The sequence below is a fragment of the Dermacentor albipictus genome, chromosome 3 (assembly GCF_038994185.2).
Source record: "Dermacentor albipictus isolate Rhodes 1998 colony chromosome 3, USDA_Dalb.pri_finalv2, whole genome shotgun sequence".
Classification (NCBI taxonomy): Eukaryota; Metazoa; Arthropoda; class Arachnida; order Ixodida; family Ixodidae; genus Dermacentor; species Dermacentor albipictus.
Genome location: NC_091823.1, coordinates 179,801,060 through 179,828,976, shown reverse-complemented (window position 1 = coordinate 179,828,976; position 27,917 = coordinate 179,801,060). Strand labels below are relative to the sequence as shown.

At 49.3% G+C, this 27,917-nt stretch overlaps 1 protein-coding gene across 4 annotated transcripts in view; it reads left to right on the top strand.

The window, feature by feature from the left end:
* Positions 1-27,917, top strand: part of LOC135916715 (spliceosome-associated protein CWC27 homolog) — a 315,399-nt gene that overhangs the window by 244,906 nt on the left and 42,576 nt on the right. For all 4 annotated transcript variants that reach the window (XM_065450158.2, XM_065450157.2, XM_065450159.2 and 1 more), the window contains 2 exons: positions 11,467-11,555; positions 23,499-23,629. In XM_065450158.2, coding sequence (XP_065306230.1) covers positions 11,467-11,555; positions 23,499-23,629 — 220 coding nt within the window. The remainder of the gene's footprint in view (positions 1-11,466; positions 11,556-23,498; positions 23,630-27,917) is intronic.

Sequence of the window (27,917 nt, the reverse complement as noted above, 5' to 3'; positions counted from 1 at the left end):
TGGTTTAGGACAGCAGTGCACTCAGGTGAACCTTCAGCTTAGGTAAATAAACATAAATATTTTTTTTATAATTCAGGCTTAGTTATTTATATTGATGACATGTTCTTAATTATCTAATTAACCTCCGTTAAAGTTATGACGAAGACGTTTGTATCTGTAAATTATAATTAGGATGACTTAATTCTAACTAATCTCAAGGTACCCTTAATTCTTGATTAGGCTCCGTTGATTTAACTTAAGTAACTTTTGATTAGTCTCATAATTCAACAATAATTGATTTTAATTAGCCTCAGTATTCGTGCCACCTTCAGCTCACATCGGTCGCCTTCACCTTGCTGCCGCTCCATTTCCCCCATGCTTCGGCGGTTTAATTCTCTGCCGAGGGAAAACTAACTACCGCGGTTGCTGAGGCAAGAACTGCACTGTCGTTGAAATGTTTGAGGCCTCATACTTTGCCCCCTAATGAAATCACAGTGTTTATAGATGGTTCCGCGACCAAAGCTCTTTTCGACACAGCTGCCGTTCCTGAGATAAGTGAACTACTGTGCCGCAAACTGAAAAAAGTGACGATACTGGTTCCTGACCTGTCATTACGGATGGCGAGCTCGCAGCACGTTAAGCCTTTGGCTGCGTGCACCGCTCGTGTTTTGATTGAAGACGTGCTGTATGTTGTCGAATTTGTCATCCACTCGTGTGTATCATGTGTTGTTATCCTTGGGTGGGACTTCCTTTCCAAACATCATGCTGGAGTCGATTGTGCCCGTGCACAACTTGCCCTGTATCCGTTCAGTATGATAATCGCAGACCCTACATGCCTGTCACCTAAAGTGGTCGTCGCTGCCGATATCGTCATTTCTTTGTTCTCGGCTGCCTTGGTGTCCATTCGCTGTGGCTCTGTCACCTATTCAAGTGCTTTTTTACGCCGTCTGAAGATTATGCTCGTCGCCAGAACCTCATACTTCCGTTTGCAGTCATCGAACTTGCTGATGGTTGTGGTGCCGTTTATGCATGCAATCCCTTTCCCTGCCCTTCAACTTTATTACACGGTGAATGTCTTGGCCATCTGGACGCTTTTCATGCCATTTTCCCAGCCCAGGCATCTCCTGATCTGGCACTACTGCCTCTTGATGCAGTCACTTCTGCCACCACACCCGCCGAAGATGACCAAGTCATCTTGTTGTGCAGCATAGATAACGCGCTCACTCAAGCCCAGTGCAGCCAAGTCGTTCAACTACTTGAACGTTTTTGTGCGTTTTTTTATCTCGACCAACCTTCCTTGGGTGCGTGCGTCTGCGGTTGATTACTGTATTGACAATGGTGACCATGCTCCACTGCGCCAGCATCCCTAACGGGTATCACTGACTGAACGCCATGTTATTTGCAACCACGTCGATGACACGCTGAAATGTGGCGTGATTGAAAAATCCCACAATCCCTGGGCTTCTTCAGTCAAGTTGGTGCGTTGTTGCATAAAAAGGATGGTGCAATCAGGTTTTGCGTCGATTACCGCCGACTAAACAAGATTACACACAAGGATGTCTATTCGCTACTGCATATTGACGACGCCCTGGATTGCCTTCAAGAAGCCGAATATTTCTCATCGTTGGATCTGCTCTCCAGCTATTGGCAAGTGCCCATAGCTGAATCTGAACGCCCAAAAACAGCTTTTGTCACCCCTGATGGTTTATATTGTTGCGTGTGGAAAGACAAACAGAAGACGCTATTTACAGGCTATTTACACTGGAGCCAGGCAGCCAAGCTGACACTCGCTCGCTCCAAGCACACCGACCAACTTCGTCGTCGTCCTCGCGGTGGTTTGTTTCTTGAGCATCGCTTGATCATATCATAATGCTACACCCCCGGCGACAAAAGCACCATCATGGTGCTGTTAAATATCCAAGGCGCGTGGAGAGTTGTTGGGCTTGAGTCGGGCGACGTGGACAATGTCACTGGTTTTCACAGCGGAGGTCGTAGTGGGCGTGGCTAGAACGATTTCATAGGTGACATCGGTCACTTTGCGGAGCACGCGATATGGGCCTGTGTAACAAGAAAGGAGTTTTTCACATAGGCCAACTTTACGCGAAGGTGACCAAAGCAACATGACGCTGCCGGGCACAAAGTGGACATCACGGTGACGGAGATCGTGGCTTCTGCTTGTCTTGAGACACTTGTAGATGAGCGCGCGCAAGTTGGCGAGCGTGGTCAGCATGGGCGATTGCATCATGGGCATATAAGCGCTAGTTGAAGCTGTGGCGGACGGAAGCACAGTGTCCAGTGGTAGCGTTGGATGGCGGCCGTACAAGAGGTGAAATTAGGGAAAAGCGAGCAGTTTCGAGACGGGAACAGTTGTATGCAACGGTAATGTAAGGTAGAGCCAAGTCCCAGTCACGGTGGTCGTCGGAAACGTATTTGCATAGCATGCCTGTAAGGGTGTGGTTCAAGCGCTCAGTGGGCGTCTTCAATTTTCCACTTCTGGCTACCCGCGGGCTGCCAGAGCCAGCCAGAGCGCCTTCGTTTTTCTCGGGTTGCTCCGCCCACCGCGCGATGGACTCCGCCGGGCGTTCGTTTTGCTCGGGCTGGATGGTTCTGGCTACCCGTGGGCTGCCAGAACCTGCCAGGACGATTTTGGTCTGGCTGCTCTCTGGAAGTTCTCTGGCTAGCAGCCGACTAAAAGAGGCGATGGGCGCTCGCCGCCATCTTTGCTGGGACTTCACGGATTGCAACGCGGGCGCTTGAGGACTTACATTTATCTCGCTCAGCCAACTGTCTACGGTCATTTTCGGACTTCCTTACTTCTAGCGTTATCTTTTTAGGTGCTAACGCTCCGTTCCGCATCGCGAAGCGGTGTGATACGAGCCGTGGTGAGCCGTTTGAAGCTTTTGTGTGTGTGTATATGTGTGTGTCCCCTGGTTGCTTCTTCGCGGCGGTGAAGAGCGCCGCGCTCTCATGCGTGCATGTTAACTGCATCGTGTTCCACGCAAGTTGTAGACGCTCATTCACACATTGCGGTACATTTTGGGTTCGTCTTTCACTGGTGGCGTTCCTTTTCACATATCTTGCGCATGTATATCTCTCCTTTCTCTGCAGTTAGCGAAACCTTTGCAGCTAGCCCGTGTTCGCTCCATCTCTCCGTCGTATGCTCAGGTGGCAGCTCGAAACCGATATGTGTTCGAACTGCAGGCGGTTGATATGAGAATACACTGATTGCACTCGGTACATTAGACACACATATATTGGCTTATTGCTCTCATGATTGCGACCAATGTTTTTCGTGTGAAACGTTTCGCTGGTCACAGGCGACGTGCATTTTCATGCGCCAGCAGCGTCCCCAGCTCCTTAGAGTCAAAATGAGAAGCACCATCAGCCACAACAAACTTTTTGAAATCGAAGCCCAAGCAGGTCGGTGCGAAATTTTATGCGTATGAGAAGTACCCGATAACCTGCTTTTTCATGTTTTGTGATGACACATCGCCAACTCATCAATGTCGCCAGTGGGCGACGTGATCACTGCGAACAGGGATACTCTAGCTATCGCTTTCGAGTATACAATCACGATTTTGCGTCTTGTCATCCGCCGCGTCGGAGGCCATCTGTTGCGCTGTGCAAGGCGAGGTTGGCCCAGTACGCGTCCTGCGCCGAGTCGCGCAAAAGTGATCGTATTCCTGAATGCAACTATATATTTTCAAGCTGGTAACGCATAAATGGGCCGACTACGCCGAGCGCGTGCCGGCCTCGCCGGGCACTGCCATGCTGGTAGCATGTTTACATTTGGCCAGCTGTGCCGGCGTTTGATTTTGCAAACTTCAAGCAGGTTCGGGTTGTCTTAGAATCCCAGCCCACGTGTCTTCCTGTGAGAACCGGAACTAGCTGGCTGCCAGCGGGCTGCCAGAACTCCGAAAATCGAAAAGGCCCAGTGAGGGCGTTCGTTTGGGGATGGTAGGAGGTGGTAAATTTATGCCGTATTGAGCAGGCACGCATGATTTCGTCGATGACTTTGGCCAAAAACGTACAGCCATGCATCAAAATAATATCATGGAGGAAGTCCCTAACATCAGTTGCGCAACTGGTCGGTAGAGCACGGGTTACGGCGTAGCGGGTCGTGTAGTCCACCGCGACTGCAACCCACTTGTTCCCTGATGTAGATTCCGGAAATGGGCCGAGAAGGTCTAAGCCGACACGATGAAAGGGCTCGGCAGGGATGTTGAGCGGCTGCAGGTAACCAGCGGGGAGCTGGGAAGGCTTCTTGCGTCGTTGGCAAACTTCACAAGTGGCGACGTAACGTCGTACGGAACGGGCAAGGCCCAGCCAGAAAAAAACGGCGACGAGGTTTCCTGCCGTTGGTGCATCGTGAAGCTCTTCAAGAATGGTGGAGTGGAGGTGTTTAGGTATTACAAGCAGGAACTCAGAGCCGTCCGGATGAAGGTTACGACGGAACAGAGTACCGTCGTGGAGGACGAAGAGGCGTAGAGTAGCATCGGCCGGAGAGTGCTCGAAATGGTCGATGAGTGCTCTGATGTAGTCGTCACGGCGTTGCTCGTCGGCGAAATGAAGCAGCTGTGATACAGAGAATACGCAAGAAGCACTGGCAATATTAGAGGAGTCAGAGTTGTCAACAGGGTAACGCGACAAGCTGTCAGCGTCTTGGTGCAGGCGGCCAGACTTGTACACCACGGAATATGAAAATTCTTGTAGCCTCAAAGCCCATCGACCAAGCCGGCCTGTAGGATCTTTTAGTGAAGAGAGCCAGCAGAGAGCATGATGGTCAGTGACTACAGAAAAAGGGCAACCATAAAGGTAAGAACGGAACTTAGCAACCGCCCAGACAACAGCAAGGCATTCTCGTTCCGTAATGGAATAATTGCGCTCCGATGGTGCTAGGAGGCGGCTTGCATAAGCAATAACGCGATCCTGGCCATGCTGACGCTGGGCTAAGACGGCACCTACGCCATGACCGCTGGCATCTGTACGCAATTCTGTAGGGGCATCAGGGTCGAAGGGGGCGAGAATGGGTGGTGAGGTTAGAAGAGTGACGAGACGAGAGAAGGCGGCGGCCTCTCCAGTGCCCCACGAGAATTGTACGCCTTTCTTCAAAAGGTTAGTTAGGGGTCTAGCAATTGTCGCAAAATTATGAACAAAACGACGAAAGTACGAGCATAGGCCTACAAAACATCGAACGTCTGCGGCTGTCTTCGGAACCGGAAACTCTCTGATGGCGCGAGTTTTGTCGTGATCAGGCTGTACTCGGGAAGCGTCAACGAGATGGCCCAGAATAGTAATTTGCCGGTGGCCAAAATGACATTTGGACGAGTCAAGTTGCAGCTTTGCCTTTCGAAATACATCAAGCATAGTTGTGAGACGTTCAAGGTCAGTGTTGAACGTTGGCGAGAAGACGATGACGTCATCGAGGTAGCAGAGGCATGTGGACCATTTGAAACCTTGGAGCAAGGAGCCCATCATACGCTCGAAGGTGGCAGGAGCATTGCATAATCCAAACGGCATCACTTTAAATTGGTACCGGCCATCGGGTGTGATGAACGCGTTTTTTTCTCTGTCCATATCGTCAACAGCAATCTGCCAGTATCCCGAACGAAGATGAATAGACGAGAAATAGCTGGAACCGTGCAGGCAGTCAAGGGCGTCGTCTATACATGGGAGCGCGTAGACGTCCTTCTTAGTAATGTTGTTCAGATGACGGTAGTCTACACAGGAGCACCAGGTGCCGTCCTCCTTCTTAACCAACACCACAGGTGACGCCCAGGGACTCGAAAAAGGCTCAATGATGTTTTTATCGAGCATTTTGTTGACTTCGTTTTGAATTACTCGGTGTTCCGACGCAGAAACTCGATACGGTCGTCGGTGAATAGGCGTAGCATGGCCAGTAAGAATCCGATGTTTCACCGAGAGCGTCTGGCCTAAAGGGCGATCGTCGATGTCGACAATATCTTGGTAGGATGATAATACTTGGCAAAGCTCTTCAGCCTGCCCCGAGGACAGGTCCGTCGCAACCATTTTCTTTATATTGGGATCGGCACCCGAGGCTGGCGCGAGGGGCCTGCTAAGCTCGCGAGGACCATCGGTCGATAACCTTGCCACGTATTGGTCACCGAGACAATCAACGGTGGCAAGGCAAATACCTTGCGGTAGAATTTGCTTTGCCAATCTAAAGTTACAGACAGGCATGCGAGTGCGGTTCCCAGTAATATGAAGTATACTGTGTGGGGTCTCCTCCGTCTCAACCATGCTCTTGGGACAAAGGAACGACAACACAGTAGTGCAAAGAATCACAAGGGCATTTATTGCACCTTTCATAGATCAATGCCTGCTAGCCGAGTTGCTATCCACAAAACATGCCGATGGGGCGCGCGACAAATCTAGAAATCCGACTCACCGCGACCGGAAGCGAGCGAATATGTTCGCCCCATGCTGGATCCAAACGCCTGGTCTTTCGCGTGTTCGGTGACGCCAACGGTGGCGCGTTCGAAGGCGGCCACGCGAGGCGGTCTCGCAGAAGCATGGGTCGCCGCGAGCGCGGAATGTCCACGCTGTTCGCCGACCCGCCGGGAAAGGGCCAGCCCGTTCTGCCCTGCGCCCCCAAGTAACCCTGCCGTGCGGCGGCGTTAGCAGCGCAACACTCGCGCCATCTCTCGCACTGCGCCCCAACCACATCGACCGCCGCGAGCATCACGCAGGCCACGCGGCGAAGCGGCATTACAGGAGACGTGCTATGCGGGAAAACAACATTTCAGGGGATGCGTGAGAGTTGCGCATCCCCACAACTGTGAGGCACTGTAACGTCATATCTTATTGGAATGTCAGGCAGAGGAGTGACGACGTACTTGCCATCGGGAACTAGTGGGAAAGACAACCGTTCAGTGTAGGCTATTGACTTTGGCTGCAGGCAAAGAAAGCCGGTGGGACGTAAGCGGCAGTGGGGTGCGTCAGAAGGTTCTGCGAGCATCGGCAACTCTAAGCGAAGGGTACTGGAAGAGCAGTCAATAAGAGCAGAATGTGCGGAGAGAAAATCGAGGCCGAGAATGAGGTCGTGGGGGCAATGTGCAATTACGGTGAAGAAAACAGGAGTGTGACGGCCGGCGATGCTGACGCGTGCCGTACACATGCCGATAATAAGCTCAGTACTGCTATCCACAATGCGGACGACGCGTGCCGACGCTGGGGTGAGCAGCTTGTTCAGTCGTCGGAAGGTAGCACTCATAATTGAAAGATGTGCTCCTGTATCGATGAGAGCCGTGACTGATAGCCGTCAACGTTAAGGAGGTTTCGGTTCGTGTTTACCGTGAGCAGAGGATTTGAGGGCAGGGTCGACAACGCAGCTTCACCTCCAGAAGCTGCAGTGCCTAGTTTTTCGGCTGGATTCGGGAGGCGATAGGCGGCGAAGAGAAGCGGTGGGGTTGTGGTGAACGAGACTGACGGTGTCGAGGTGAGGGCGAGCGGCTGTAGCGAAGGTTCGGAGCAGGAGCATCAGCGGCAGTGGATTCATGGCACCTGGTATAGGGAACGGAAGGTCCAAAGGTGCGGGAATAAGCGGCGGTGTATGTTCGAGGAGGTGGTGGCCATCGGTTGCGGCAGTGACGAGCAACGTGGCCGATGCGACAGCAGTGGAAGCAAATCGGCCGGTCATCAGGGGTACGCCAATCAGACGGGTTGCGGTGAGATGTGGCGGAAAAGGAGTGCCGAGGACGAGGAATGCCGCTAGAGAACTGGGGAACGCTAGGTTGAGACGTGGAACACATGGAGTTCAGACCCATGTTCTCAAATTCCTGTCGGACGACGGCCTGGATCACCGAAATGGTGGTTGCTGGCGGATCGGGAGGCGTCGTGGAGAAAGCTGGCGAACAGGTGGCCTCGAGTTTGCGGCGAACAATACGGGTGACGTCGTCACAGGTGGTGGTCTGACGTGGTCTACCCTCACATGTCAACGTAGCAGCAGTGTTGGGTAGCCGCGTGATGTGGTGTGTGACTCGGCGGCTCTTAGCTTGTTCAAGGCGACGGCATTCTTTGATGATGGCGTCGATAGTCGAGATGTTGCCGAAAACAAGCAAATTGAAAGCGTCGTCGGCGATGCCTTTTAGAACATGTGACACTTTATTGGCTTCGTACATAGCATTGTCAGCTTTGCGGCATAGAGCCAAGACGTCGAGGATGTAGGAAACGTACGGCTCCATAGATGACTGAACACGAGATGCAAGAGCCTTTCTCGCGGCAGCCTTGCACCCAATGGGGTCGCCGAACAGTTCCCGTAGCTTCTCTTTGAAATTGTCCTAACTGGTTATCTCGTCGTCATGCGTTTGGTGCCACACGCGTGGGGTGCCGCCGAGATAAAAGATGACATTGGCGAGCATAATCGTTGGGTCCCACCTGTTATTAGCACTGGCATGTTCATAGAGTTTGACCCAGTCGTCCACACCCTGTCCCTCCAGGGTAGAGAACACACCTGGGTCGCGATGTGGGGCGACCGTGACGATTGGAGCAGTGGGACAAGCCGAAGCCGTTGCAGAGGTGGGTGCGTCACCGGGAGGCATGGTGACAAGCTTGGTGTGCCGACCACTTCTGAGTTCCGTGGTGAGGACGGGGATCGCTGACTTCCACCAGAATGTTTCGTGTGGAAAGACACAGACAGAAGACACTATTTACAGACTATTCACACTGGAGCCAGGCAGCCAGGCCGACACTTGCTCGCGCCAAGCGCACTGACCAACTTCGTCGTCGTTCTCGCGGCGGCTCGTTTCTTGAGCATCGCTTGATCATATCGAAATAATATGAATTTAATGTGATGCCTTTTGGCCTTTGCAATGCGCTTGCAACTTTTAAGAGGATGATGGACTCTATTCTTAGAGGATTCATATGGCAGACCTGTCTCTGCTACTTAGACGGTATATTAGTATTCTTAGCAGATTTTTCCTCTCACACCACTCGCCTTGAACAAGTTCTCGAACGTCTCACTGTCGTAGGATTACAGCTGAACTTGAAAAAATGTCATTTTGGCGCCCATAACATTGTGATCTTAGGCCACGTAGTCTTGAAAGAAGGTATCTTACCAGAGCCTGCGAAGCTTCGTACGGTTGCCAACTACCCCAAGCCCTGTACTCTAAAGGAGCTCTGTAGCTTCATCAGCTAGTGCTCATATTTCCGGCGTTTCATCCGCAATTTCGCCTCCATTATCGCTCCCTTGATGCAGCTTCTTGCCGGCAGCACTGACCTCCCGACTTGGTATCCCGAGTGTGAGGAGTCATTTACAACGCTTCACAGACTCCTCAGATCCCCTCCAATACTGTGTCACTTTGATCCTACCGCACCACTGAAATACACACGGACGCTAGTGGTATCGTACTTGGTGCCGTACTCGCCCAATGCAAGCATGGTTTTTATGAGTATTTTGTGGCATATGCCAGCCATACAACACAGGCAGAGTCAAACTACTCCGTAACAGAAAAGGAATGCTTGGCCATTGTTTGGGCAATTGGCAAATTTTTTACTTGCCTTTATGGTCATCAATTTGACGTTGTCGCTAACCACCATGGCCTGTCTTGATTATCATCATTGAAAGATCCCACTGGATGCCTCGCTCGCTGGGCTTTACGCCTTCAAGAAAGTAATATTCATATTATTTATCCCGCAGGATGAAAACACTCGGACCCTGACACCCTCTCCTGTTCACCACTGCCTTCTGAACCTGTCTGCTCAACAACTTCTACCTGCGATTCGTCATTGCTTACCATCACCGACATGCCGGCAGAACAGTGCAAAGATCCCTGGATTGCTTCGCTGCTTGACCATATATCTCGACCTTCGCCTGACCCAGCCTCGTGCACCCTTCATCGTCAAGCTCCATGCTTTGCCGTTCGCTAAAGCTTGTTGTATTGTCGCAATTACTTAACCATTTGCAGGTGGCTCCTTACTCCTCGTCATCTGCACTCGGACATTTGCAGTGTTTTCCACGATCACCCCCGATGTGGCCATGCTGGCACATTCAAAACGTACTCCCATCTTCGCCTGCAGTACTACTGGTATGGCATGTATCGCTACGTTCGCCAGTATGTTTGGTCATGCCCTACGTGTCAGCGCCGCAAGACAACTCCTGATAGCACCGTCGGTCCCTCTACAGCCATTGCCTTGCCCTGCCCGACCGTTCGACCGCGTTGGAATCCATCTTTTCAGTCCGGGGAGTGTTGTACTGGAGCATTTTGGCGTCAGTTCTGTGCCAGCATGGAGGAAGACGTTGACGTTCATGTGTGTCTCGCTCTGTCAGTTTTTCAGACTGTGGTTGCCTTGTGTTAGTGGCCCTTTTTCAGACACCGTGCCCACGTTGCTGAGACGAACAAACCTGTTGCAATATTATTAAGTGTAATTGATTGATCTTTAAAGCTGTAAGATCAGCACAAAAAGGAAAGATATAAGAGTTGATTGTACCACACTGTAGTTGAACAGCCAGGCACGTGGAAATATGAGGCAGCATGAGCGCTGATATGTGTACCGCACTTGAATGCATACAATCCGTCCAGCACCATCTGCGCAGGCATAGACACCCAGACGCGCGCTTGCACGTATCGGCAGGCGAACGTGTGGACAGGCCTTAAAAGTGCCCTGCAACGCCGTTTTGAGGTCATCATATTTGCTATTAATCTATTCTCAGCATGCATAGAACACAGAACAAAAGTCAGAAGTCAAATCAATTATAAAAATTGATGGACACGAACGCAAGTTATGGTCAGAGAAAATTCGAAATACAAGCGGAAGTCAGCTTTAGGGTGCACATTTCAGTCTTTCATGACGGCATATGGTACTTCCTGATAGCAGCGTAGCATTGGCGGAAGTCGGCACTCCATAGTTGCCAAGCCTGCTGAGCCTGCTAATGCTGTTCCATGGTGTTCCCATGGCCTCCATGATCGGGTGGCACGTGGTCTGATTTCGGAGGCCATGGTGCCACTTTTATGGTTACAACAGCTTCTACGAGGCAACCATTAACTTGCCAAAGTGCTCAGTATGTGATGTGTCATTCCCGTTGTTGCAATACCTCACCTGTGGCTCTGTGATGCCTAAAATGGTTGAAAAATGTAATGCTGTACCTTTTGTCGCAGTACTCTCAATGCTGTGTGAACAAATATCACACGTGACATTTTTGACCAATCATCATAGTGGCACTCTCATTCGTCACAACCCGTTTACGAAGTACCCAAGCTCGCCACATTGAGGCGATGCCATTCGGTGCATTCAACAAGCTTTCTCTAACACGTTGCAGGGCCCCTTTCAAACATTAAAAGCATAAAATCAATGCCTCATTGGTTTTATTGAGAATAACCAGCACATATATAATTGACATGGTTCACTACCCATTGAAGCACTGTCCTGTCTAAATGCTGCTCATTTATGTCGCTAGTGTTTCAGGTGTCAGTAAACCACATGACGAGCTATATTTTGTACCTGCATCTTTGTCGCTTTTTGTTGCAGTGGAGAGATCCGCAAAGAGTTCAGAGAGCTGAGGCGCCAAATGCGGTCCAAGGAACAAGCCAAGCTGCAGCTAGACCAACAGTCATCTGGTACAGTGACCTTACCACAAAACAATGCATCACTGATATGTGCCGTTTTGAAAGTCATGTTGGTCTTTAGAAAAAGTGAAAAACAAAATACAAAGTTTATAGGGTGCTTAGGCACCAACAAAATTTGCTGCCTAATTTAGAAATAGTTAGGTGTGAGGATCAATGGGGAAAATCTCAACAATGTACAGCTTGCAGATAACATTGCCCACTTCTGTGATGTAAGAGATAGGTGGCAATCTTCACCACCTGCATAGACTCTCTCCACTTTTCCCCTTCTAGCCTTCGCAAGTGAAATTCCTTCCTTGCATTCTCACATACCAGAGCAAAAGGATTGTGTGATAAATATGTAACGGGCCCCGCCATCTCTTTATTATTATTGTTTTCTCACGTGTTTTTGCTGAGTGGTGCAGTTCCAGTGGCAGTGCAAAATTGTGCAGTGCACAATTTTGTTCGCTGTGCATGAGAACACCTGATTATCTGTATAAGTTAGTGTCACAGTGACAAGCACTGAGGCAGACGCAAGCGGATCAAAGAGCACAATCGCGCATTGGAACCCAGTAGAAAGTGGCAGATAGTTTCGCTTCCTGCGCGCATGACTGCACGATGTGGTAACAAGCAGACGAAACGAAAGTACGTTCCTCTCGCTACAGCACAGATTGAAACAAAGGCACGCAGACATTCGGTATGGTATGGTATGAAGAACTTTATTTGGTCCTGAAGGTCAACCATAGGTTGACGCGGGCCGCTCCCACGTTGGGACTGTCAGGCCGAGCCCTTCAGCCACATCGCGGGCCTTCTGGACTGCCCGTAATTGGTCAGAGAGTGATTCGCTGTGCAGCATTTACCGCCACCATTCTTCTTCCTTGTCACAGTCTGTGAAGACCGCGGGGCACTGCCAAAGCATGTGGTCAAGAGTAATGATGCCATTGCACTTATTACAGTTGATTTGAATTTCCCTCTCAGGATAGATCCTGTTAATAAAATCTGGACTTGGGTATGTTCTAGTCTGTAGCAAACGGTTTGTACATTCTATTATTTCTCTGAAGTGTAAATCATCATATGAAGCAACAGCTCAAACAAATGTTGCTTTGAATAATTCTCAATTACGTGCCACTGTCAGTGATGTCGCAGTACTGCAATTAACATAGGCGCACTTGTGCAATTGATGTCGACTCTTCAGCTGGGAGTGCAGCACCCACAAGGGCATTTGACATGAACTTTCAGCTCTTTTTTACAACACGTAGTGCCATAATACTTTGCAGACACAAGCGCAGTGCATTGTATGCACTGCGCTTGTGAGTTCTAAATGACTAGGCAAGACAATTTTCACCGAAAAACACATTTTCTAATTTTGTTTGTTTTGGATTCCTAAGCATATAAAGAAGCTCATCACTAAGTTTGGTAATCATTTACACAATAGAAACGAAAATTGTCCTTTTCTTTACTTGGCGATGGCATGCGTTTTCTGTTAAAAGCACCTACAAGCACTGTTTTCAAGGTGTTGCTGTAGGATGGGAGAGGAGCCTAACGCAGAGTCAATTCACCTATTAGAAAGCTAGTTTTTTGTGCATTTTGGGCTTAGCAAGCCAGAACTCACAGGACGTTCGCTGATGCAGATGTGAAATTGGAATGAATCGTTGAGTACTGCCTGAAGACAGAGCTCGCATCTCTGAGAACCGCAGCATCCTTCGCTATATTCAAGTTCAGCAAAGGAGTGCAGGGCATCAGGAGAGTGCTAGAGCAGGTGGATCTTGGCTATGGTGTCCAAATGAGAAAACACAGGGTGCAAGCTACTAAGGCCAGCATCTGACGAGCACAAAGCTGAGCACTAGTCAGCTCGAAAGCTGAAAAGAAAAGAGAGCTTGAGGCAGTTGCCGCTGAGCAGCTTTGATTTGAAGGAGGGGGCCTAACCTATGCAGCCGAAGCATCTTATTGAGCACCATTGCCTGGAGAATGAAATGACATGTTTTGAAGACTTAGAATAATTTTTCTCTGTTTGCACTTTTTTATCAAGGCACTTTTTGGCCAGTATGCGCTTTTCAGAAAGCAATTGTTCCGATGCTGTTTTAAGCGATGATGAAAACTGTTTTTTATTTATTTATTTTATTTATTTACACATACTGCAACTTTGGTGAGGCTGTTGCAGGAGTGGGCAGTGAGGGAATGAAGAAAAAAAGAAAGCGAGAAAACAAAATACAAGCGCAAGCAAATATGAATATCAAGTAAATGCAATGGTTTCCAAAAATTCTTGCATAGATAAAAAGTGGATGCTTCCAGGTAGTGAATTCCAGAGTTCAATGGCCAATGAAAAGAAGCTGTGCTTGAACATCTCTGTTCGGCAAAAGAAAAGGGTGAAGTTGAGATTATGAGAACTCCTAGTGATTGAAGGTGGACTAAAGTTCAAATAATTATTTAGTGTAATAAGGCGCTCAGAATGAACCAGCGTGTGTAAAAATTTCATGCATTCTAAGCGGCGGTGGGATGAAAGAACTGTAAGACCTGTAGCTGTATAATGAGAAGAAGGGGAGAAATCTCAACTATTGTTGCGAAAAATGAAGCACACTGATTTCTTTTGGACTGATTCTCATTTTTTAATATCAGATTTCTTGTAAGGATTCCATATGATGCAGCCATAATCAAGAAGGGGGCGGATATGTATTTTATACGTCAGCAGTTTGGTATCCTTTGGAGCCTTACGCACTGAACAATGGAGGTAACTGAGGTGTCTAAAAGCTTTTTTACATATGATATCAATGTGTTTCGACCATGACATGTCATGGTCGAAACACATTGATATCATATGTGTTGAATATTATGCTCCGAAAAAGAAGAGAAGACGAAGTGAAAAGCGAGCGTGGAGCCGAGCGCGCACCTGCATTTTTTTAGTTGTTTTTGCCAGCGTCGAATAAAGAAGACGTTCTCTACTTCAGCTCCGCTTCCTGATTTTCAACATATGGTGCCGTGACCAGGATATCAGACCTACAGTTGAAGACCCCTAACGATGAAGCGAGCTACCTGAAGAGGACAACCTACCGACGCGATCAACGCGACCACGCTGCGACAGAGTCGAAGAACGATCCACGTCATCACGAGGCCTACCATTCCCGACGTGACGACATGGAAAGAATACGACGGAAGCGTGCTACCGTTCGAGCGGCGGTCACCAGGATCATCAACGACATGACAACTCTTATGCAGACGGAACCAACGCCATATGGTGAGCTGACCGACCATCTTAACCTATTGAAGATAAAGGAAACTATGCTTACGGACCTTGATAACCAAGTAGAAGAGCATGTTACGGATGATAACCTTGAGGATGAGCTTCAAAGCGTCGGAGAGTATCAAGAATCTATCGTCCTCGCGAAATCCCGCACTGAGCGCATTTTATCGGATCAGCAACCAACGACTGCGCGCGAATCTCACGATGACTTTCTTCAAGCATGCGCACACGTTAAGCTACCGAAGCTCGATGTGCCGAAGTTTCATGGTGACCCCATTAAATGGCCAGAATTTTGGGATCAATTTGAGTCTACTATTCACCAGAACCGATATATTACAGACGTAGACAAATTGAAATATCTTCGGAGCTACTTGATGGGTAAAGCGGAAGGTGTCATCAGCGGCCTGTCGACAACTAACGAGAGCTATAGCACAGCTATAGAACTTCTCAAAGAAAGATTCGGTCAGAAGTCACTGATTGTTAACGACCACATGCGTCGCCTTCTAAACCTACGTAAAGTTCGTTCTTGCGAAGATTTCGAAGGGCTTCAAAGGTTGCATGAAGAAGTGCAGACTCGCGTGAGATCCCTGCATAACCTTGGCGTTGAAGAAAAAGAATATGGAGTGCTTCTGAAAACTGCTATAATACAAAATCTTCCGCAAGAAATGGTGCTCCGTTATAATCAGCTCATCTTGTCTTCGACAAATACAGGCGTTACTAGTGACAGGGTAAATGAAATGTCTGTTCTTCCAGACTTCTTGAGCCTTGAAGTAAGAAGCCGGGAACAGACTATAATGATGACTTCTGACAAGAGAGAACAAGCCTCAACAGCAAAACGACAATCTAATGAGCATTTCCAAGGTTCTGCATCTATGCTAACCGTGAAACTGACTCCAGAGAGTTGTATATTATGCGGAGACAAAAATCACTCGGTGGATGTCTGCACAACGGAACTAACATTACACGGAAAGAAAGAGAAACTACGGAAATTAGGATGCTGTTTCCGCTGCGCTAGACAATTTCACAAAGCTAAGGAATGCCGAAACTGGAAGAGACTAAGCTGTGCGAAATGCAAGGGACGACATATCACCACGATGTGCGACCCAAAATGGAAGCAGAAGAATACAGAATCGCAGACAACTGTTTCCAGCTCATCGACGGACTCGCTAAAGTACAGAGTTCTTCTGCAGACCGCACAAGTTTGGGCTCTGGGCACTGGAAGCAAATGCTTTGTAAGAATGTTGATTGATGGTGGCAGTCAACGCAGCTTCATCACGGAAGAATTATCTAGGAAGCTGAAAGCCACCGTGTTAGCCGAAGAGCAGCTTACAATCAAGGGATTTGGAAACGTTTCAGCACCGCGGAAATATTATCGGAGAGTACGAGTCACGCTGCATAGCCAGTACGACTCAAACTCACTTGAAGTAGAGGCGATAGAAGTTCCCGCAATATGCAATGACTTGTCAGCATTAACAGAGATAAATGTACTTGCAAAGTTGAAAAACAAGAACTTACGTTTGGCTGACGTCAACGCAGTTAAAGTCTCGCCTGAGCCTGGAATAAGCGTCCTAATAGGTGCAGACTATTACTGGCAGCTTGTCAGCGGAAGAATTCATCGACTGGATGACTCCTTGACCGCCATCGAAACTGTCGTAGGATGGACACTTCATGGATATACCAGAAGTCCACCTAAGTTCTACAAGCCGGACACCGTAAGGAACTTCAACATATGCCTAACGGAAGACAATGTTTCCCAGCAACTGAGGTCTTCCTGGGAAATAGAACATCTGGGACTGACTAACGAAGACAGACTTTCGAAAGATGACGAACACGTCCTGAAGAACTTCGTGAAAACAACTATTAGACACAATGATCGCGATAAAGTTGAACTGCCGTGGCGCAGCGATTGTTCCCAGCCTAAAAATAACCGGGATATCACGTTAAAGAGGCTGGAGACCTTGCAGAGAACACTACATCGAGAACCAGAGTTTCAGAAGGAATATGACACTGCCATTAGGAGCTACTTTAACGAAGACTTCGCTCAGAAGGTCACAATGGACAGTACGAGTGAACATATCACGTACTATATGCCACACCGAGCAGTAGTGCGACGCGACAGAACTACGACTAAAGTACGGGTGGTATTCGACGCCTCTTCTCATGCTACGGAGTCACCTTCACTCAACGACGTCTTGTGGACAGGACCGAATTTGAATCCCAACATCATCGACTTACGGCTGAAGTTTCGCAGCTTCAAGATTATAACTTCCGCCGATATCGAAAAAGCGTTTCTTCAAATATCGCTGGCTGAACAAGACCGAGACGCGTTTCGTTACTTCTGGTTTGAAGAAGGATCTTCCAATATTAACGAACTGCGCATCACATGGGTTCCTTTTGGTGCCTGCAGCAGTCCCTTTCTCCTTGCTGCAACTCTGCGACACCGCTTACAACTAGTACAAGACAAATCCCCTTCTACTGCCAAACTATTGAAAGATCTTCACAGTCTGGAGGCCACCAATAGTGTGTCGGCTACTCAAGAACAGTCATGGAATTCTTGGGCCGAAACTATCTGCTTCAAGAGTCCAGAAAACGAAGAAAACGATACAGAGGCAGAGACAGCGAAAAGAGAAAGCGATGCCATGAAATTAAGAAAAGAGGATATGGGACTTTTCGGATTTTGTCTAGCGTGGGATGATATCTCTTTAGTTGTGTGTGAAATATGTAACCAAGTCACAAAACCACAGGCTCTGCGAAAGCACTTGGAGCAGCGGCATGGGAGCATCGACACCTTTGGTAGGGGTGACCACACTGCTGACACGTGCGTGCTCCACCCGGCGGGTGTAGGGAAGTCGTCGGGGCACAGCTCCTTGTCATCGTCGTCCTCATCGTCGTATTCAACGTTATCGTCTTCCGCCCTGCGACACTCGAGCGGGCTTGCCGGGCGCCCGTCGTCAACAACAAAGGCTCCATCTGGGTCCTCACTGTCAGGAAGGCACAGCAGTGGGGTGAAAAGGCTAAAACGAAACAACCACACGCTGGCCCCCGTGGTCCAGGTGGAGCGAATACCACTTCCACGACAGCCTGAAGCCATGGCCGCCCGCAACCGCTCACCAGGCCTTGAAAAAGAATTACCTTCACCCCAGCAGCCACTACCTTTAACGCCTGGTGGGCTAGGAATGCTGTCTGGGCCGGGGCCAGGGCAGGCCAGTCACATAACACCCGACGCATGCACCATCAGCCCGTCAGCAAGGGTGGCTGCGAAGGCTTCCACTGCGGCACCTACGCCCATCAGGAAGACACCTGCCAGCAATGGTTCCACCACGAGCAAATCAAAGTGCTCATGGTGCCGACGGCTTTGCCGACGGCAAAGTTCGCTCATGCAAACTGCGCACTTCTAGTGGCAACACGTTGCGGAGACCGGCACAGATGCGGTACCACCTAGAATCTGCTGGACAAGCTCCGTCTTGAAAAGAAACAAGCATACGCTAATTGTTCGGCCGGGAGCTGTTGAATATTATGCTCCGAAAAAGAAGAGAAGACGAAGTGAAAAGCGAGCGTGGAGCCGAGCGCGCACCTGCATTTTTTTAGTTGTTTTTGCCAGCGTCGAATAAAGAAGACGTTCTCTACTTCAGCTCCGCTTCCTGGTTTTCAACAATATGTAACAAAGCAATCATGCAATCATGTCATGAGAGAAATTAAGACCAAGGTATTTAGATCCGGTTAGGGCCAATTCACGCTTGAGCCGCCCATCGCCGCAAGCCGCACCGCACGCGTGCGGTCGTGCGAAAGATTGCACGTATCAAACACTTGTGCACAAATTTCGGTTTACAGTGTGTAAGGTATACACTGTAACGCAGTGGAAACGGTAATTTGTGCACAAGTGCTGGATACGTGCAATTTTTCGCGCGACCGCAAGCGTGTGGTGCGGCTTGCGGCGATGGGCAGCTCGAGCATAAATCGGCCCTTACTCTTTTTAAATCTTGACCATGGAAAGTGTACGTGAAAAGTGATGGAAATGGGCGTCTGGAAAAGGACATGGAAACAGTTTTAGAGAAATTAATGTTCATTTGCCATTCCTTGTACCACCTACAAAATTTTGCAAAGGAGTCATTAAGTAAATCATGATTCATTGGTGTGTTAATATTATGATATAATATAATATATAATAGAATATTATAATATATAATATATGATAGAGGATGCAATCATCAGCATAAAGACGAATATTAACGGACACGCAATGCGGCAAGTTATTAATATATAATAAGAAAAGAAGCGGGCCTAAAATGGAACCTTGTGGGACGCCGGACTGACAGGAAAAGAAATAAAGCCATTAAGTGCACAGACAGAGAACGCTGGGTTAGGAAGCTATGTATCCAACCAACCAGAGAAGGGTTATTTATAATGGAGTTAAGCTTGTAGAAAAGTTTTGGTTGTGGGACGGTGTCGAAATCTTTGGATAAGTCAACAAAATGCCATCAATCTGTCCCCTTAAATCTAATGACTGCCAAATATTGTGCGTGAATTCGATTAGTTGGGTAGTGGTGCTATATCCGCGACGGAAACCGTGTTGGTAATTGGATAGTATATTGTGGCTTTCAAGAAATTCCGTGATGTGTTTAAAAATTATATTTTCGAGTAACTTGCATGAATGGGCAGTTAAGGAACTGGATCTGTATTTCTGCAGAAGTTAAGCGCTACCAGGTTTGTATATCGGAATGACCTTAGCAAGCTTCCAGGATTAGTGAACAGTGGCGGTGGATAATGATTTATTTAGGAATGCAGGATGTTCGTAGTCTTGCAGCTGACAATTTTTTGGCCTAAAAATCTTGTCGATTCACTCATGATTGCTTCCGCTTTTAACACCTATTTTCATATCATGTTCACACAGGATAACTCTTCACTTCCACCTTTTAGCTGTGACTCGTACCCTCCTATGGAAGACATCGTTGTCTCTTGTTCAGGTGTTCTGAACATAATCCTCCATTTAGATGCTAAAGCTGCGGCCCAGATTACATACCCAATTCCTTCCTTGTTCGCTACTCACTTTGGACAAGCAGATACCTCTACGTGTACCTCTACGTGTTCACTGTGCCCAACAAGTTGGGAAGGATGTGCAAAAAAATAAACGAAAGCCGGAGAACACCTGGACTGTGCAATAAGCAACATGTCGCCAAGCCTTTAGATTGCAGTACCAATGTAGTGTATTCCATTCCCACCTCTTGCGGCTGCACTTACATAGTGCAAACAGGACGCTGTATCAGTGAACATTTGCGTGAGCATGCGCACTGTGTCAAGATTAAGACTGGCAGTAATCTGGCTGTTCATTGTGCCAAGTGTGGCTGTTCTCCACTCCTTGACGATACACGTGTGTTGAAAAGGTACAGCAATCAGATGGCCAGAGAAATCTTTGAGGCATTTTCAATGTGTCGGTTAGGAGCCACCTGTGTTAGTTCCCCTTCCATACCACTTTGTGATAAAGAATTTAAGTTCTTTCGAAGTTAAGCAGTTTGGCCTGTGTCCACCATGTTATAGTTTCTTTTATATTGTTTAATGTTATTGATACATGCGAAGCAGTTGTTGACCAACGATGACTCGCCTTCCTCTCCCCTTCTTTCACTCTCTACTCCGTGTTTTTTGGCGCTGTTTTAAATATGAATGATCCGTACCAACTAGCTCGCACCCAAACCCTTCTGAGCGTGCCCCGATCCATGCTTCTGTGAGAACGTCTCGCGAGGCCACGTTCAAACGCGCGTACGACCAGGAGTTGGCGTCCAGCATGGGGCGAACATATTCGCTCGTTATCTGGTCGCGGTGAGTCAGACTTCCGCGATTTGTCGCGCGCCCATTGGCATGTTTTGTGGATAGCAACTCGGCTAGCAGGCATTAGTCTATGAAAGGTGCAATAAATGCCCTTAAGATTGTTTGCACTACTGTGTTGTCGTTCTTTTGTCCCAAGAGCATGGGTGAGAACCCCGCATCTGGCTGCCTAACGTGGACCTCTTGGGGCATCGGACGATAGTTTTAACAGTGCTTCGGTCGAGACCTTTGTTTGAACCGAAGCGTAGGGCTAGCGTGAATTTTGATCGCTAGCGTTGGCGGCGTGCTTTCATGGGTGAGGCGACGCTGGCTGTAGTGTTTGAACTTTTCAACTTGCTAAGCCTTTTCGCAAATGATGTTTTTAAATGACAATCGTCGGTACGAGAGCCACGTGGTTTACATCCTGGGAGAGCGAGGCTTAGCGCCCGCAGAGCATTGGCAAGCTTGAAGCGAGTGAGTACCGAAGCCTCATAGGTGGTTTGAATTTCTTATGTAAATAGCTTCTTCTATCTCTTTGACTCTGATGAAGTCGCGGCTCTGGGAGCCAAGTGGCCGCGGGCCACGGGTGCCGCTACAGGCTGACTGGTATTGCGGCCTGGCACCGGGCGCTCCGACACCGTCTGGGACGGTGGGCGCCGTCAGCTCGGATGCTGTGTGCAACGAGCGGGGTAGGACCACCTAACAGAGCTGACGTCTTGTCGCGGCTGCCTGTTTTGTGCCCATTTTGGTTTTTTTTTTATGGCGGTTGTTGTCAGGGTAGCGACGCTTTAGGCCTAAGGCGTTACGAAGCTGCCTATTGCACGTGGAGAGACACAACCTGGTGGACCGTGGTGTTGAGGTGTTGCACTTTGCTTCCCTCATTCTAGTTAGCCTCGCACGAATTGAAATTACTCGTTCGACTCAAGAAAGCGAGCTTCGTTCACGTGAACTTAGCATCTGAATAGCCGCCTGATCTTTCGCTAGCCGAGTTGAACATTGTACTACGTGGGCGATGCGCATGCAGAATTGTTCTCCCTTGCACTGCTTTAGTGTTTGCCGAGTGCGTTGAGTGTAAGCAGCGTGAGTGGAGTCACCCCTGGTTTGCTGTCACCTGCACATCATCTGCACTGCTGCCCCGGACTACGATTGAGCCACCTCGGGCAATGGTGATGCTGTGGCCAGTTCGGCGCAGTGACTTCGGCGGCCGCCTGTATCCAGCTCGCAACCCTCGGCGGCGGACAAAAGAGCCGGCGGTCACCAACAGCTATGGCGGCATGGCGGCTCTTGCCAGCAGGGTGCGTCGGTGCGAGCGACGCTTGCTCGTAGCAACTACTGCGTCGGCGTTTACGGAGTCCTGGCTGAGAATCGTGCCTTCGCGTCTGCAGAGCTGCTGCTGTGACCAGTGGACGCCAGCGGTGTACCCCAAGGGCAATGTCGGCTCGCATGTTATGGACAGCGTGTGGACATTTCCTTGGCGCGGCCACTGTTACATATACTACCTTGTTCGAAGCATGCATTGATGTTAGACCGTGTGACATGTTTTGCCGGAATATGTAGTAATCTAAGGTTGGGGGGATGTGGCGATGCGCGACTCTCACGCGTCCCCTGATATGTTGTTTTCCCGCATGGCTCTCGTCTCCTGTAATCCGGCTTCGCCGCGTGGCTTGATGCCCGCTGCAGTCACTGTGGTTGAAGCGCATCGTGAGATGGCGCGAGTGTGGCTCTGCTAACGGCACCTAACAACAGGTTACTCTAGCGCGGAACGGAGAAGGCTCTTCCTCTTTGGCTCGGGGTTTGGCAAGCGGCGCAGACATTCCGCGCGTGCACCGATCCATACTTCTGCGAGACCGTGTCGTGAGGCCTACCTCGGAACGGACGAACACAATCATTCGAACACGCCACCATTCGCGTGACCATACGCGCGAACGGCCAGGTGTTGGTGTCCAGCATGGGGCGAACATATGCGCTCGCTATCCGGTCGCGGTGAGTCGGACTTCCGCGATTTGTCGCGCGCCCATCGGCATGTTTCGTGGATAGCAACTCCGCTAGCAGGCGTTAGTCTATGAAAGGGGGAATAAATGCCCTCGTGATTGTTTGCACTGCTGTGTTGTCGTTCCTTTGTCCCAAGAGCAAGGGTGAGAACCCCACAACGGGAACCACTGGGTTTGTAAATATCTTTGTGTGCTTTCGTGTGTTGGTGTCAGTGCGCGTTTGTTTTCTACAGTGAAACCTGGCAACTGCCCTTCTGGCTCGTGCAACATAAAAGGAATCCCATGCAACCCACCAGGCACAGTGCAGGGGTGGTATTGTGTAAGAGTCCACCTAGTGGACTGTCCATTTCGGCCGCTGCTGATTGGATGCAGCTGTACGAGCGAGGAGATGAGCAGCCCTAGCCAATCAGGAAAGGCCGAAATGGACAGCCCACTAGGTCGACTCTTACAGAATACCTCCCCTGGTGCTCCTTCCAGGCTTCTTATCATTGAGTGTTTCGAAATACTAAATACACATGTATGCTTACCAAATAGAACGAGTAGATGAATGTTTGTTTGTCTTGTGCAACTGAAACGCTAAGCAGACAATCAGGAACACTGCATGATCTGAGTTTGGAAATCTGCAAGCTTAGAAGTCATTATTGATGTATCCTAACAGTTTGCAGCGTTTGTTTTTTGTGAAATATATTAATTTCAATTGGTTTGAGAGAATTTTAGTTTATGAATGCAGAAAGTTTTGCACAACATGTTTAAATTTCACGCGCTAGGTACGCGATTGACACTGCCCCATTCAAGTACACCATACTAGAGCTTTGTCACTCACAAACATGTTTTTTGCCTCGGCCTCCATTTGAAATTTTTCTTGGAAACAAATGGTGAAAGAGTGGTTTCTGTGGTGGTTCAATGTAGTGACTATTGTGTGCCCTCTAGTGTGTGATGCAAAGGAGGATGAGGGGGATGATCCAACAAACCAGCTGATGCGTGCCTACCGACAGGAGCAGCGTGTGTACACAGAGAAGAAGCAGAATGTGCTCCCTAAGGGGGCTCAGAGGGAGCAGAAGGTGAGCATTCTTTTGGCTTCTCATGTGGAAAGTGGTTGGGCACACACCTTTCCTCCAACTTTTGCCTATTCTAGTTGCCGTGCTTATGTTCTAGTGAACACATTTTTCTTAATAACAAGCAACATTTTAGCACACTGCAGCCAAAGCCTTGTCAGCCAGCCAGGGAAGATAACGTACAGCCACATAGCAACCTTCCATGGTATGTTTATCCGCAACCTTATTGCCTTCTGGGGAGAGCAGATGCCACATAGTACATGCAGTTTCATAGTCTCTTGGAAGCAGTATTCCAACAGATGAGGGTGACAGCTTGTCATGTGTTTATTTTCTTTCAAGGTATGCACTTGCAGCACACGAGTTCAAGCAGAGTCCTTCCATGTTTTATGGTCACGAAACTCCGCCATTACACTCTAGGAGAGGTTCGTACACTGCTCAAAGCTGCCATGCCATGGCACCACTGTGCCTCAGCGGGCATCGTTCGCGTACTGAAACGCTTGCATTGTGCGACACGAATGATTGATATGGTGCGTTCTGTGCATGTGTTGTGCCTTTTTTTGAGTTCTTGACCGTTGAGCTGAATTCGCGGGCTGGGACGACGATGTGGAACAATTGTTGCATGCCGGGGTGCCGTTCCGACTAAATGGAACAACCAGAAATGTGTTGGAGTGACAAGGACCAGCACGAGAAATGGAAACGGGCCATATTGCAGCAGGAAAGTGTCAGTTTTAACTTTGAATGCAAGTATACACGTGTGTGCGAAACACTCTGACGCCTCGGACATCATCACTGCCTACAATTTCAATATAAACAGCAACGCCATGTCTCTGGAGCATGAAAAGCCGACACTGACGCCTAACGCCACCACAAGGATTTTTGAAGACCTTCCAGCGTATCTCACGAAGCCCAAACCTTGGTCCTGCTCTTTAGCGGTTCAACTCTGATGCGAAGGACCACATGAGTCATCAGGTATGATTGAAGGGAAGCGCAGTAGAGGATGACAGAAGATTGGATGGTGCGCCGAAATTAGGAAATTTCGGGGTGCTAGTTCGAATCGGTTGGCGCAGGACAGGGGTAATTGGAGATCGCAGGGAGAGGCCTTCGTCCTGCTGCTGTTGTTGTTGCTGCTGCTGCTGCTGCTGCTGCTGCTGCTGCTGCTGCTGCTGCTGCTGCTGCCGCCGCCGCCGCGTTCGCACCCGAAAGATGGTGAACTACGTGCCCGGGCAGGACTAGGCCAGAGGAAACTCTGGTGGAGGTCCGAAGCGATTCTGACGTGCAAATCGATCGTCCGACCTGGGTATAGGGGCGAAAGACCAGTCGAACCTTCTAGTAGCTGGTTCCCTCCGAAGTTTCCCTCAGTATAGCTGGAGCTCGATGGGAGAGCAGTCACACCTGGTAAAGCGAATGATTAGAGGCATTGAAGTCGAAACGTCCTCAACCTATTCTCAAACTTTCAATGGGTTTACGGGAGGCCTTCTAGGTTGAGGCCTCCCGCTGCGATGAGAGTGCCAAGTGAGCCACTTTGGTAAGCAGAACTGACGCTGTGAGATGAACCAAATGCCGGGGTAAGACGCCCGAGTCGGGACGCTCATGAGAACCCATGAAGGGTGTTGGTTGCTTAAGACAGCAGGATGGTGGCCATGGAAGTCGGAATCCGCTAAGGAGTGTGTAACAACTCACCTGCCGAAGCAACTAGCCCCGAAAATGGATGGCGCTCTAGCGTCGCGCCTATCCCCGGCCGTCGCCGGCAGAAAAGCACGAAATGTGGGGGTGCTAAGCCGCGACGAGTAGGTGGGCCGCAGCGGTGGACGTTGAAGGTGTCGGGCGTGAGCCCGCCTAGAGCCGCCACTGGCGCAGATCTTGGTGGTAGTAGCAAATACTCAAGTGAGAACCTTGAGGACTGAAGTGGAGAAGGGTTCCATGTGAACAGCAGTTGAACATGGGTCAGTCCGTCCTTGGACATGTTAGACTGCTGCTGCTGCTGTTGCCGCCGCCGCCGCTAATCTTTATTCTGAGGCATATTGACCACAAATTCAGACAGAACGAATCCTACAACCTGACTTTTAACATTACCGAGCTGAGAGCCTCCTTGACTGCATGGAAAGAAGCCCTTGTCGTTCAGATTCTGAAACAAGGCAAGGACCCCACTTTAGTAACAAGTTACTGCCCAATCACCCTCACAAATTCCATTTGCAAACTTTTTGAAAAAATGATTAACCGTCGCCTTTTACACTTCCTTGAGTCAAGCTAATTTCTTGATCCATATTGTAGCCTCAAAGCCCATCGACCAAGCCGGCCTGTAGGATCTTTTAGCGATGAGAGCCAGCAAAGTGCCTGATGGTCAGTGACTGCGGAAAAAGGGCGACCGTAAAGGTAAGGACGGAACTTTGCAACCGCCCACACAACAGCAAGGCATTCGCGTTCCGTAATGGAATAGTTACCCTCCGATGGTGCTAGGAGGCGGCTCGCATAAGCAATAACGCGATCCTTGCCACGCTGACGCTGGGCTAAGACGGCACCTACGCCATGACCGCTGGCATCTGTACGTAATTCTGTAGGGGCATCAGGGTCGAAGTGGGCGAGAATGGGTGGTGAGGTTAGGAGAGTGACAAGACGAGAGAAGGCGGTGGCTTCTGCAGTACTCCACGAGAATTGTACGCCTTTCTTCAAAAGATTAGTTCGGGGCCTAGCAATTGTCGCAAAATCTGGAACAAAACGACGAAAGTACGAGCAGAGCCCTACAAAAATTCGAACGTCTGCGGCTGTCTTCGGAACCGGAAACTCTCGGACAGCGCGAGTTTTGTCGGGATCAGGCTGTACTCCGGAAGCGTCAACTAGATGGCCCAGAAGAGTAATTTGTCGGGGGCCAAAACGACATTTGGATGAGTTAAGTTGCAGCTTCGCCTTTCGAAATACATCAAGTATAGTTGTGAGACGCTCAAGGTGAGTGTCGAACGTTGGCGAGAAGACGATGACGTCGTCGAGGTAGCAGAGGCATGTGGACCATTTGAAACCTTGGAGCAAGGAGTCCATCATACGCTCAAAGGTGGCGGGGGCGTTGCATAATCCAAATGGCATTGCTTTAAATTGGTATAGGCCATCAGGTGTGATGAAGGCGGTTTTTTCTTTGTCCATATCGTCAACAGCAATCTGCCAATATCCCGAACGAAGATCAATAGACGAGAAATATCTGGAACCGTGGAGGCAGTCAAGGGCGTCGTCTGTACGTGGGAACGGGTAGACGTCCTTTTTTGTAATGCGGTTCAGATGACGGTAATCTACACAGAAGCGCCACGTGTCGTCCTTAACCAACACCACAGGTGACGCTCAGGGACTCGATGAAGGCTCAATGATGTTTTTATCGAGCATTTTGTTCACTTCATCTTGAATTACTCGGTGTTCCGACACAGAAACTCGGTACAGTCGTCGGTGAATAGGCACAGCATCGCCAGCAAGAATGCGATGCTTGACCGTGAGCGTCCGGCCTAAAGGGCGATCATCAAAGTCGAAAATATCGCGGTAGGACGATAATACTTCGCAAAGGTCTTCAGCCTGCGTAGAGGACAGGTCCGTCGCAACCATTTTCTTTATGTTGGGATCGACGCTCGAGGCTGGCGCGATGGGCATGCTAAGGTCGCGAGAACCATCGGTCGATAACGCTGCCATGTATTGGTCGCCGAGACAATCAATGGTGGCAAGGCAAATACCTTGCGGTAGAATTTGCTTTGCCAATCCAAAGTTACTGACAGGCATGCGAGTGTGGTTCGCAGTAATAGTAACTATACTGTGAGGCACGGTGACGTCATACTGTATTGGGATCTCGGGCAGAGGAATGACGAGGTACGCGCCATCAGGAACTGGTGGGCCAGACAAAAGTTTAATGTAGGCTATGGACTTTGGCGACAGGCGAAGAAAGCCGGTGGAGCGTAAGCGGCAGTGGGGTGCGTCAGAAGGTTCTGCGAGCATCGGCAACTCGAGGCGAAGGGTACTGGAAGACCAGTCAATATGGGCAGAATGGGCGGAGAGAAAATCGAGGCCGAGAATAAGGGCGTGGGGGCAATGAGCAAATACGGTGAAGAGGACAGGAGTGTGGCGGCCGGCGATGCTGACACGTGCCGTACACATGCCGGTGATAGGCACAGTACCGCCATCCGCAACGCGGACGACGCCTGCCGACGCTGGGGTGAGGAGCTTGTTCAGTTGTCGTCGGAAGGCAGCACTCATAATAGAAAGATGTTCTCCTGTATCGATGAGTGCCGTGACAGGATAGCCATCAACGTCAACGTCAAGAAGG